At 46.4% G+C, this 12,992-nt stretch overlaps 1 protein-coding gene across 1 annotated transcript; it reads left to right on the top strand.

Annotated features, from left to right (window-relative positions):
• Positions 1–807: 807 nt before the first annotated feature.
• Positions 808–7,196, top strand: LOC119454174 (collagen alpha-5(IV) chain-like). Its single transcript, XM_037716166.2, has 3 exons — positions 808–1,871; positions 5,748–5,912; positions 6,987–7,196. The coding sequence occupies exons 1-3, from the start codon at positions 831–833 to the stop codon at positions 7,194–7,196; spliced, it is 1,416 nt and encodes a 471-aa protein (XP_037572094.2). The 5' UTR covers positions 808–830.
• Positions 7,197–12,992: the final 5,796 nt, after the last annotated feature.

A 12,992-nucleotide genomic window follows, 5' to 3' on the forward strand; every position in this document is an offset into this window, starting at 1 on the left:
GCGTTGCGTCGTAGGTCAAAGCGTGTCGCTACTTTCTAACATCAAGTGGTTTTAACAAGTGGAAGGATTCCGCTCCCCACGCCGCCGCTCTAGTGTCCAATTAGCGCGCGACGTCTGGCAGGAGAGGAGGAGCGCGCCTGGAAAAGCCGTTCCCGTGCTCCGAAACGCTCTTTCCCGCCATGGATGCCGAGCAGCAAGCACGCTTGGAACGACAGCGGGCGCTCGAACGTGACAGTGCCAATGCAGGGCTGATCAACCGGTGCGCGCCCGAGAAGCGAAGTTGCTCGCCAGCTGCCGACAGATGTCGATAGCGTCGACAGCGTTGATACAAGATAAACACGGGATAAAACAAAATAAACACAAAGAAAACACAAGGGAAACACCGGCGAATCACTGCTCCGCACTGCCCCAGCTTTGAACGTTGATTGGAACTGCATTTTTTCTATCTTTATTCAAAAAGATATCGTTAAGTTAGTAAATACAGTTCTGGCAAACAATCAACCAGTACGGATTGATTGAATGATTTTATTCTAGAAGAAAAATCTACGAGTTGAATGGTAGGGCACTTAAGGTCCATCCGCCCTCTGGGTTTTCTGCGGTGCCAGGGCCCGACCGGCGAGCCAGTGCAGCTGGTCAGGATTATCTTGATGTGTATGGGGTGCATGTATATTGTGATAGCGTTGATTCTGATCTTTTTAGATCGGATTATTGATGGTGTCGGAGTTGTACAACAATAAGTTCTGGCCATCATCCGTAAAACATCACGTTGCTATTTCGAACACGCAGCCGAAGGAGCCGTGCCTGCGACGACCCAACGAACATACACCACGATGAGAACATTTTTCACGATGTCCGCTACAAACACAACCGGGTCGACGACGGCCAGGAGCCCTTTTACAGTTTATGGACCTCCGCCCGTGCGTACAAGACCTAGCGTTACCAAAACCCGCCCTGTTCCGTCGACACCAGTCGTTTCCTCGACACCAGGCGTTGCCTCGACACGGGGCGCTCCTTCGATGCCGGGGGCTCCTTCGATACCGAGCGCTCCTTCGATACCGGGCGCTCCTTCGATACCGGGCGTTCCCGTGGCACCAGGCATGGCCTCCACACCGGGTGCTCCTTCGATACCAGGCGCTCCTTCGATACCGGGCGCTCCTTCGATACCAGGCGTTGCCTCGACACCGGGTGCTCCTTCGATACCGGGCGTTCCCTCGACAGCAGGTGTTGCCTCGACACCGGGCGCTCCTTCAATACCGAGAGCTCCTTCGATACCGGGCGTTCCCGCGACACAAGGCGTGGCCTCGACACCGGGCGCTCCTTCGATACCAGGCGCTCCTTCGATACCGGGCGCTCCTTCGATACCGGGCGTTCCTTCGATACCGGGCGTTCCCGCGACACCAGGCGTTGCCTCGACACCGGGCGCTCCTTCGATACCGGGCGTTCCTTCGACAGCAGGTGCTGCGTCGACACCGGGCGCTCCTTCGATACCGAGCGCTCCTTCGATACCGGGCGTTCCCGCGACACAAGGCGTGGCCTCGACACCAGGCGCTCCTTCGATACCAGGCGCTCCTTCGATACCGGGCGCTCCTTCGATACCGGGCGTTCCTTCGATACCGGGCGTTCCCGCGACACCAGGCGTTGCCTCGACACCGGGCGCTCCTTCGATACCGGGCGTTCCTTCGACAGCAGGTGCTGCGTCGACACCGGGCGCTCCTTCGATACCGAGCGCTCCTTCGATACCGGGCGTTCCCGCGACACAAGGCGTGGCCTCGACACCAGGCGCTCCTTCGATACCAGGCGCTCCTTCGATACCGGGCGCTCCTTCGATACCGGGCGTTCCCTCGACAGCAGGTGTTGCCTCGACAACGGTCGTACGCTCGATACCAGGTGTCTCCTCGACACCAGGTAATCCATCGACGCCAGCTGTTTTGTCAACTCCAGCCGTTCCTTCGACCACCGCAGGTGCTCTCACAACTCAGGCATTCCATCGGCGCCAACAACCTGAAAGTTTCAGAGTATTTATTTATATCTTTATTCAAAATAGCTTACAGGCCCGACGAATGGGCACTGGGTAAGAGGAGCTTCAAATTTTACATGGTGTAGAGAACATACAATTGTACAAATCATAAGAACACTTGGTAAATATTTATACAATGAATAATCAAGTAGACACAAAGTTGAAAATCCTCAAAGCAAGAATGTCTAGGGGTGTAGGATGGCGAAGTGTTCTGAGAGCGCCATGGCACTATCAGAAATATTCAAGCGCATTAACTTCATCAAGTATGCCTTTTATGTAAAAGCCATTATTGACAAATAATCATAATCGTTTATTCAGAAAAAACGCCTAGTCAAGTGTACGCAGTAATCTCGATTCGTAATCAAAGGATAATTAGGATCAAATAAATATTTACACTCCAAAAAAAAGAACACAGGACAGAACATGGATTTGCTGGAAGACTACGTTGTAGTTTATAATAATGATGTGATGTGCTATCAATAGAAGGTATGACTAAACCATTGTAAAGCGGTGATAACAAGATTATATTAATGCAAGAAAAGTAAGTGACGCAAAAGCCAATTGGGAGTAAAAATAGATGAGTTTTGATTTGTCCACCGATATTGTGCTTGACTTGCAGATACTAGGAGGCAAACAAAGAATCTCGAGAACAAGTAGCCCGCACAGAGCGATGGAACAAAAAATGTTAGGCGTAACGTTAAGAGACGAAGAGAGTGGTGTGGTTCAGAGAGCAAACCGGGATAGCCGATATTCTAGTTGACACTAGGAGAAAAAATGGAGCAGGACAGGTCATCTAATTTGTAGGGTAGTAAACCCGTGGACCATTAGAGTTAGGGAACGAGTGCCTAGGGAATAGAAGGGCAGTAAAGAACGACAGAAAACTAAGTGGAGTGAGTAAATTAGCAAATCTGCAGGCGCAAGATTTAATCAGCTATCGCAAGACAGGGGTAATTCGAGATCGCAGGGAGAGGACTTCGTCCTGCAGAGGAGATAAATTAGGCTGCTGCTGATGATGCTGATTGCGCCTCGAGGCTGTCTTTGAGCGTTTTGGTATAATGACTGGATGACGTTCTGGTACGTATATCACTCATTGTGACTACGCTAGCGAACGTGAGTACCCCAACGCCTTGGGCATTGGAACGAAACTAGAGAACCGTTTGCCATACGTGCATGCGGCCTCAGTCACTACCACAGCGTACTGCGTTAAGTAAATGCGATCATGACAAGTATAGAATTCATATTGAATTTAACGCAATATGCTCACGAATTTTATGTGTTCAGGCAGTAATAACTTTAAAGGCTTTACAAATTGACGTATTCACTACTTAAAGCATGATTGTCTACGCGAACACCAGTGGTACAGAGAGACATCCTGCAAAAAAAAAAAGGACAACTTGGTTGAGATTTCCTTTGTAGTGCTTGTGTATCTGCGTATGCGTTTTTAGTGCCATTGCTCAGTTAGAGAACAGAAAAAGAGAGAAGCACACATTAAATGGACGCGAGGAAAAAACGAGTAGATGGTCCTGCGGTAGAAACTTCTCTATTGTGCATGTATACACAAAGGGGAAGATAGAACAATAGCAGGAATAATTGTGACGATAAGTATGTAAACAAAGGCAAATTTTATTCCAGACGGCTCGTTCATACTTGCGAATTTCAACGTGCATTGCAGGAGCGCACACATATACATTCATTAATATTCGGCCAAGGACCGAATAGGAGGACCTTGATGAGTGCTTTCTTGCCTGTTTGTTGTAGGCTCAGCTAATACGACTACGAACACTAGCTAAAAGAACGTTCCCAGCAATTAGACTATTCTATATGCGTTAGAAAATGCTCTAGTGTTTTTAGATTTCCTTATCCTACTTATGGAACTAATGTAATATGCGCTAAGCACCAGGGCATCTGCGGCAGCCATGTGGCTCTCTCCTCGCAGAGAGCAGTACGAAAAACGACAAATCTGTCGCACATGTATGCCAATTTCACAGCTGATAAACGAACGACAGCAAAGCTGCACAGGTGAGTGATCACACCTTACGAAGTACTGGAGGTCTGTTTTCTGGCTCACACCCTAGCACAAGAAGCAGGTTTCGTTGTAGCAATACGCAGCAAGCTTTGGCAACTGCAGCCGTACAAATTTCTTTCTGGCCTCTAACGTGGTAACGGGAAACGCGGCGTTGGGGAACAAAAATTACTGGCCGTGCAAATGCTCAGATGGGTTGTTGTCTGCTTGAGGGAGATAAGCGTAAGATAACTACTACTTTGCGATAACTGATAAGTACGCTTCAAGCAAACAATTGGAAGCCGATATAACCTCTACTTAAAGTCAATGAAAGGCAAATTATTCCTGCGCGAGCTTGGGGCTGACAAAGGGCGGAGTCACTGCGCACAGCACAAACTGCGTAGCATGGGCATCAGACTCGAATGTTTTCCTGGATGTCTTGAGGATCGGCCCACATTTGGACGCATGATGATGTGGCATATAATTTTAAATAATCCCAGGGATTTACCATGTTAAAACTATGATCTGGTTATGAGGCGCGCCATTATGGGGAAGAGCGTCCGTGGCGAAACGGTTACAGTATTAGGCTACTGTGCTAGATGACCCCTCGTAGAATCCAGCGGTTGGAGATGTTTATATGATTGGTTTACTTAAAAAACACAATTTTGCTATAAGAGCGAGGCAATGAACGCGATAGCAGCAGGTTAGAATAATACACGAAGTAAGGCTCGTAGCTTTAGTGGCAGTATAAATTGCAGTAAACATAAGCTGGCTAAGTAAATACGCCTGCCGTGATGGGCACACACAAATATGAACAGAAAGAAATCGAAAGAAGCCTCGCGTTCATGTGTTGCGGCATGTTCAAGGCGGGCATGATGTGCGTCCGCTTATTGCTCTTGAACTGCATAGTTTTATCAGCATTGTCGCTTAGCTATGACCTCGTGTTTCCCTAACGCACACACAGCAGCCCGTTGTTCCAGCTTCTACATCACAGAATGCTTAGTGCGTATGTGGGCCCTTCTTGCTTCAGTGGGATGAGCGTTTCATGGGAACTTCTCGGCTGGTGTTCTGACAATTAACACGTGGAGGCATGTTTGCGCGATGTGAGGAGCATGGGGCTTCTCTACAGGAACCCGACATTAAGAAGTATTACCATGGCTACTATGTGTGGGAAAACAATGGCACAACCTGGCAGGGTCTGCATAGCCGTGTTACATTTCGTTCGAACAAGCAGTACAACCGGATGTCCGAGAATAGAGCTGCTCGCGTGTCTACGCACAACAGCATGTGCTGATTTCTACATGTTCAAGTTCATCAAGGTCACATAGAACGGTGGTGTAAGAACAAAATCACGTACGTCATCAGCACTTTGTTCAAGAGGGACCCGCAGTTGTTATTACAAACCATTCAAGCTACAGCTGTATGGAAAGAGCCTTTAGTTTCTTTTTTGGAAGCAGAATAAAGAAAGTATAGCTACATCAGAGGATTTCCGCTGCATCCATAGTGAACAACATTAGGTTGTGAGCACTTAGATGGTGTTTGATAAAATAGACGTTTTGTAATATACCAGGAGCTAATGTGAGAAAAGTGAGCAGTTCATTCTTCAATCGCCGCGAGTGCAGGTACACCTAAAAGTACTACAACCACAACAACAAGTACGACAACAACAACAACCACGACGACTACCACTACGACAACTACGACAACAAGTACTACCACAACGACTAGCACGACTACGACAAGTACGACCACAACCACAACGAGTACGACTACAACGACAACCACGACTACGACAAGTACGACCACAACGACAACCACGACTACGACCACAACCACAACTACGACGACAACAAGTACGACCACAACCACGAGCCACGACTGCACCAAAACCCAGTAAGCCGATTCAATGTGCATTTTAATAGCCTTCGGTGAATAATCAATCTACTTATCGCGCTTTAATGCGCAAGAGCATCGTAATTTGGCGTGCTCAGCGCGAATACCAACATCGCTTTCGAGTATTGGAAAATTCACATATTTGCGAATGCTATCCTTGGCAACTACGAACATTGAATGTCGTATTGGTGGAGGCAAAATTGAGAGATGGGCAGGTGTCGCCCAGCAAACGTGAGAGAAATCACGAAAGCTGCCCTGCTGAAGCCACTGCACTCACTTGATACTGCTAATAAAGCTTCGTCCCACATCGATGTGCTCGCATTATAAGGCACAGTGATGGCATTCCGACACCGCGATAATAACGCATGTGATGTATTTCAGTGGTAGGGCGTCTCATTGTGTGTTCGTATTGCAACAGCTGTTTTTTATCGTCCCCCAAAATGATAGAAAGATTGGTACGTAGGGGTGCGCAATATCACTCGCAGCAGTTCCCATTTTCATGCACGAGGAAAAGCTTAAAGCAAGATAGAGAATATACTTTTATTCGGAAGTACTTTTTGCCACTGGCTGCACACCTTCGCTTATAGTATACTGAACATGGTGATCGGCTGGAAGATCATCTTATGAACTCTTCCAGCAAACAATTTTAGTGCATTGGGTCTAAAGGCCGCATTCACAAAGATTTTCGTTCAAAGTGTTTCATGCCATTGGCTGGCAGCCTGTGCTTGATGTGAACTAGAATCGGATCTTACGAAGAGTTCTATCATAGCATCTCATGAATACGGGTGTGGATTTACAATAACATCCTAAATTCAAGTCCTGAGTGCGGCATGAGCGTTGGTATTTCCAAGAAAATCAATTCCGTTAGCACTGATATTTAGGTTTCAGACTTGCTCTACAATAGTAATTGCGTTTCCGTAACATTGAATTAGTTATCCCTGCATTAATTCGCAATCTCCTGTAGCTGAGCGTTCACACCCCGTATCAGCAGTTGATGCAACAAATTACCGTGGTGAGAGTTTATCAGGCACGTAATTTGCTGCGATCTAACTCGCAGCGAGGGTCCTCGACGAGGCATTCTACTGCACCGCATCCGTTGGCACTGTTGCAATGGTGATGCCTGCCGACGGTGTTTGCGACTACATCTTCTTCGACTCGCTCTACACGACCAGTAACAAATTCACCCTAATCGACACGGCACCCAGAGATGACCTGGATGTGTTTCTCAGCGCAGCCAACTCATCAAGGAAGACAGAGCATGGCGTCGGCATCAATGTCAGGTGAGGGCGTGACCTACATATTTTTTCGCATAGTCGCGGTCTCAGACCAAGTCAAAACCATCAACAGTCACCGTGAGATTGGTTGCGCCGAAACGTTTTATTTAAAATTGCTCTCACTGACCTATTCGAGATTAAGAAAATATAAAACAAAATATATTTCAGAGCACTAGCGGTTGGTTGGCTACACTTGGTAGTGTGTCCAAAGAACCCGTACGAGCTCTAAAACGCATTTTTTCCATCTTGAATTAATCAGTGACTGCCATTACTGCTTCATCATGTGTCCTACTAGACGAATTTTCGTCGAACCCCTGAATGAAATTATTTGAGATTGCAGAAATGAGAACATGTCACGAATGGAAAACCCTAATCCAGAAATAGGTTGCATTTACCTGTTTGTACCCCAGCGGCAAGAAATGTTGGCATAATGTAAAACGATGCTGCGAATCTCGTGCGTGTCGCTGAACATTCATTTGCCACTTGCGCATTTCGAGGCATTTCAACGCTTCATAATACATCTGTTAGGTGTCTCTAACGGTCCTGACAGCAGAGACGCCACAGAAAGAAAGATGGCGTCCTCCTCCAGGTACTCGACTTAGTATTTACCTGAAATTTCTTCCACCTTGTTGTGGTGTATTTTGCATTGATTCTATTGTCATATTTCTTGTGTGAAGGAGCTATACACAGCGATCATTCCTATGTAAAATTGCAAGGGAAGAAGCGACTAGCAATATACTGCCCCCCCCCCCCCTCCCTAGATTGTGTTGCGCCCACATATGTTGCCGGCAGGAATGTGGTGTTCCCAACTTTTACGGGCTGCATTGCTGCCTTTTGGTCGCACCGTATCACAAAACGATATGAGATGTAATAGTGATATATATATATATATATATATATATCCCAGCAACAGCAGCATTCTTAAACACACAGATACACACACACACACACACATATATATATATATATATATATATATATATATATATATATATATATGTGTGTGTGTGTTGTGTGTCTGTGTGTGTGTTGGTTTGTGTGTGTTCTTATGAAGTATGCTGCTGTCTTGTGCACTCTCAGTTCGATTACTATTACTATTATAGTATGTGATCGCTGCATTACGTGATCGAACTATTAAGTTCGATCACTTAATGCAGCGTGTTTGGACAAGGCTACGACATTTGTATGTAAATAGCGGGGTAGGTGCATATCGTATGGATTGTACTGAAGAACTGAACGAACCTCACATGAAGGTCGTGGTGCTTGAAGCATACGGCTGACAAATCAATAATTATTTCATTTATGTGTAACTTCCATATTTGCATTCAGCCACAGCGCACGTATCCGCAACGTCTCAGGCTTCGACTCTGCCTCAGTGATACTTCTCGCTTCACATGTTTTAATTAGCCACCAGAAAAGTGAAAAGTGAAAGCTATTAGACTGGGAAGGATCAACGGCGATGAGCAACGGCAAATATCTAAACAACCTTCAGCTTGCCGATGATATTGTCCTGTTCAGCAACGCTGGGGACACACTGAAACAATTGATTGAGGACCTTAACCAAGGAAGTGTAAGAGTAGCTTAACAAAGGTTCTGTTGAATAACTTGTCAAGCGAACAAGAATTCATGATCGGAACTCAGGCTCTAGAGTATGTACAGGAGTAAGATTATCTTGATCAATTATTCATGGGGAACCCTAATCACGAGGCGGAAATTTACAGAAGAATGAAAATGGGTTGGAGTGCATACAGCCCGCATTACCAAATCGTGATCGGGAGCTCACCGCTGTTGTTGAAAAGAAAAGTGTACAATCATTATATTCTTCAAGTACTATCATGTGAGGAAGAAAGTTCTAAGTTAGCAATGACGCGTGAGTATAAGGACCGCTCCAACAAGCGATAGAACGAAAAATGTTATGCCTAACGCTAAGAGGTGATGTTTGCTCTCTGATGTGTATCAGAGAGCAAACGGGGGTAGTGGCAGTTGAAATTAAGAGATAAAATAGGAGCTCGGCAAGCAGTGTGATGGATAGGGAAGATAATCGGTGTCCATTAGAAATACAGAGTATAGGTCCTAAGGGAAAGGAAGTGCTGTCGGGGATGGCGGAAAATACGTGGGGTAATGAAATCAGGGCATTTTAAAGCATAACTTGAAATCAGCTAGCGCAGGTGAGGGGTAATGAGAGATCGCTAGGAGAGGCCTTCGTCCTGCAGTGAACATAAAAGTACGCTGATGACCTTTTAGAATATCGAAAATTCGTGCGGAAGTTTAGCGGATTGTTGCTCTTGGGCCGCAGTTCGCTTCGTACTGCGAGGCTGCATTCGCATGTTTACAGAAGGGCGTCGGGCGCCAATTGGATACCTCCATCCCCACCTTGGCATCGTAGTCTATATGCAGTGACTGCTCTGAACAAAGTGCGTAAGTGTCGCAAAATGGACGACTTGAAGCGATTTGATCCGAAGCCAGCTAGAATGTTGAACCGCTATGTGCTTCGAGTACGGTGCTGTGCCGTATTCTGACGTGAACTTGAGCGTGTGTTCTTATGAGGCTGGTAAATTTATGGCAACGTTGGCACTGAGAATCGTGGTGATGTTGACTGATTAGCCTTGACTTCTATAAGGTGCCACTTGGGCTACGGCAGACAGTGTGGTTAAGGGCTCCAGGCCCAGACATCGCCAACCTATGATTTATTACCGGTCTCTAAAATTGAGGTGTACGCGCCTTTGTGCATTTCGCCTCTGTCGGAATGCCGCCGCGTAAACCTGCACGAACAAAATCTTGACCTGGTGCGAGGTCATCGTGTTTTATCAGCTGAGGAGAAGCCAAGAAGAAGCGATGAACGTTGATACGATGTCATAGTGTGATAGGTAGCGAAACTTGCAGGTGTGTATGTTACGTAGTCATGTTTGCTGTCATAATTTGGGGGGAGTGTCGATTGCCACGCTTCTTTCTGCATTTCTTTTTTAGGGCTGCTTTAATAGCTCTCCGTGCCCTCGACAGTGATGCTATGCGAAGAGAGCACGCGTTTCGTCGTCAGTTGGTGCTTGCCGAGGGAGCTTATATGAGCCTATGCACGGCATTACAACCGCAGTTGCAACTGTGTGCCGTTCAATCACATACTGTCCCGGTGAACTTAAGGGTGCATTTCCCCTTGCCTTGAGGCCGTACGAACTATATATTATGGCGCTTTTTTTCATTTCCGTAATTGGTATTGAAAAAATGTCACAGTTTCGCCCTAAGGGCGAAGCAATGAATGCGATAGCAACACAGCAATGTCATACGAAGTAAGGTGAGCGGCTTTGGTAGCAACAACACGCAGAACTGTTGTCGACGCCATCGGCGTTTTGCCCGCGTTCGCTCAAAATGCGTGCGGTGTTGGTGACTGTTGCCGGAGCCTCTGATATAAATAGGCACTGCGTGCCGCAGCTAAACGTCGCCTCCCTTCCCTCCCCCTCCCCCACGGCCTCTCGCTCGTTGGAAGAAGGCGCGTTTGCTCTACATACATGGTGATTGTGAAGGAGAACAGAGACGCCTACTTCTGCAGCCCTTAAGCGAGCACGGCGCAGAACGCGCGTTTGTTCTCTGCCGTGCGTTCACTCCCCGTGAAAGACGCGCCCCTCGCGCCCTTTCACTCGCACATACAGCGTTCGGCGCGCGGCGACGATTTCTTCTCCAAATGACGTCATACGGAACCTCACGGCGACGGCGACGGCGACGCCGACGGCAGAAATCTGCTTTTGAGTGTCCATATAATTGCTATCGCAATAATAAAGACATTTAGTAGCTTTGTATTAGGGTGGTGGTGATTTATACAGGTGTGGTGAGCCTGGCAGAAGTGGCGGGCATTTGCTCGGACTGAGCGTCTCTGTCTGCGCCAAATATGCCACCATGTGTGCATCGGTCCGTTCTCTCGCAGAAATGTGCGAAGAATGCGTAACACGTTCACTACAATTTTTTGATGGCGGTGATATGAACAAACGAGAGCGGTTGAGCTTGTCGGCGCTGTAGCAGACGCTCGGAAAAGGAAGCTGTGGAATAGGGGTGTGCAGCGATTTGCGCAAGAATATAGCCTCAACTATGCATATGCATGATGTGCGATCATGCTATCAGTTGACCGCACTTCTTTCAATTCTTTTCGTTTAATCCGAGCTTTGCTTCCCCCTCGCTCTCATACGACACCGTAAGTTAAGTGCGCTGCCGCTTCGGTAGCACCCTTATCTCAGCGTAAGGACTTTTTGATTACAAATTGCGTACGAACAGCGCAGTTTAGTGAATTCCGTCCCAGATTCACAAGCCTTTCTTTCGTAAGTCTTTCGTAAGTTCGCTTTGCTATTGGCTGGCCAACTTCGCTAATGATATGGCTGACATCTGGATTGACTGAAATTCGTTCTTACGAAAAATTCTAGGGTAAGAAGTTTTCGTGAATTCGGGTCCCGGGGCCAGGGACCAGATTCACAAAGCTTTTCTTTCGTAAGTTCGCTTTGCCATTGGCTGGCCAACTTCGCTAATGATATGTCTGGCCTCTGGATTGGGTAAAATTTCTTCCTACGAAAAATTCTAGCGTAAGAAGTTTTCGTGAATTCCGGAGGCCAGAGGCCAGATTAACAAAGCTTTTTTTTTTCGTAAGTCCGCTTTGTCATTGGCTGGCCAACTCCTCTAATGATATGTCTGGCATCTAGATTGGCTAAAATTCTTTCTTACAAACAATTCCAGCTAAAGAAGTTTTCGTGAATTCAGGCCCAGGTTATGTACTTTTGCTGCGCTAACACGGCCCCATCAAAACCCTCTCCACTTCTGCGTCCTCCTCGCGTCTTGCCAGCCAATTAAACAAACAAACAAAACCCGTCAAAGTAGGCAATGCTATTCGCTTCTAAAGCAAACAAATGTGACCTCTTATAAATGAGAGGGTTTGATAGAACCGTTCCAAGAACGCTGCGGGTTGCCGCCCGATATTTGTGTTGGCTGTTACGTACATTTGACGTCGGGAGTTTGGAGTAAGACAGATTGGAATAGTTTTACGTTATAGGGCCCTAAACCCCAGACACGGGCACGCATAAACAAAACCAAAAACGAATGTGTTTTGGCATGTGGTACTGACTATCGCATTTTTGTATTCTCGTGTGTTACGGGCCTATTTGTACATGTGCAGCTGCCATGAATGTATGTGGTTTAGATTGATGCCACATAATAAAGGCTTAAATGCTGTTATCCTGAACAGCTAGGGAGCTTGAATGTGAACACGAAGAACGGGTCGGAGTTAGGATCTGTGGCAACGCTTTGTTGACAACGCGAAATGAGCTAAACCAGTACGTACATGAGGCCTGTACATAAAAAGCCTGCAGGCTTCAATTCAAGATGTCACGCGTGGATGCAACAAGATACCAGCAACAGAGGAAGCTGTCGTAACAGGCACAGACGTATGCCTACAATATGACTATCAGCGTTAGATGTACGCCCAGTTTGAGTCATTTTCATTGTATGAATCTTTGGTCCTGTTCCGTTGATATATTCTGTAGGAGAAAAATAAGCATTACACATCATAAAAAAATCAGAGAAGCATAACTGAGAACCGTGCGTAACGGGTGGCAGTTAAAATTTAGTGATCTTATATTCCGAGAAACGTGGTTGCATATCTATATATTTCGAGAAACGCTGAATATAAATTCCTTATATGTTCCTTATATTCTGAGAAACGCGATTTGAGATCTACATTTATTATTAACCGCAATTGGTACTAACACGTAACCATAATCACGCATCATCGTCTTTTAAAACAAACGCGTCGAAGTTAATGCCATCAATAATG

The sequence above is a fragment of the Dermacentor silvarum genome, chromosome 5 (assembly GCF_013339745.2).
Source record: "Dermacentor silvarum isolate Dsil-2018 chromosome 5, BIME_Dsil_1.4, whole genome shotgun sequence".
Taxonomy (NCBI): Eukaryota; Metazoa; Arthropoda; class Arachnida; order Ixodida; family Ixodidae; genus Dermacentor; species Dermacentor silvarum.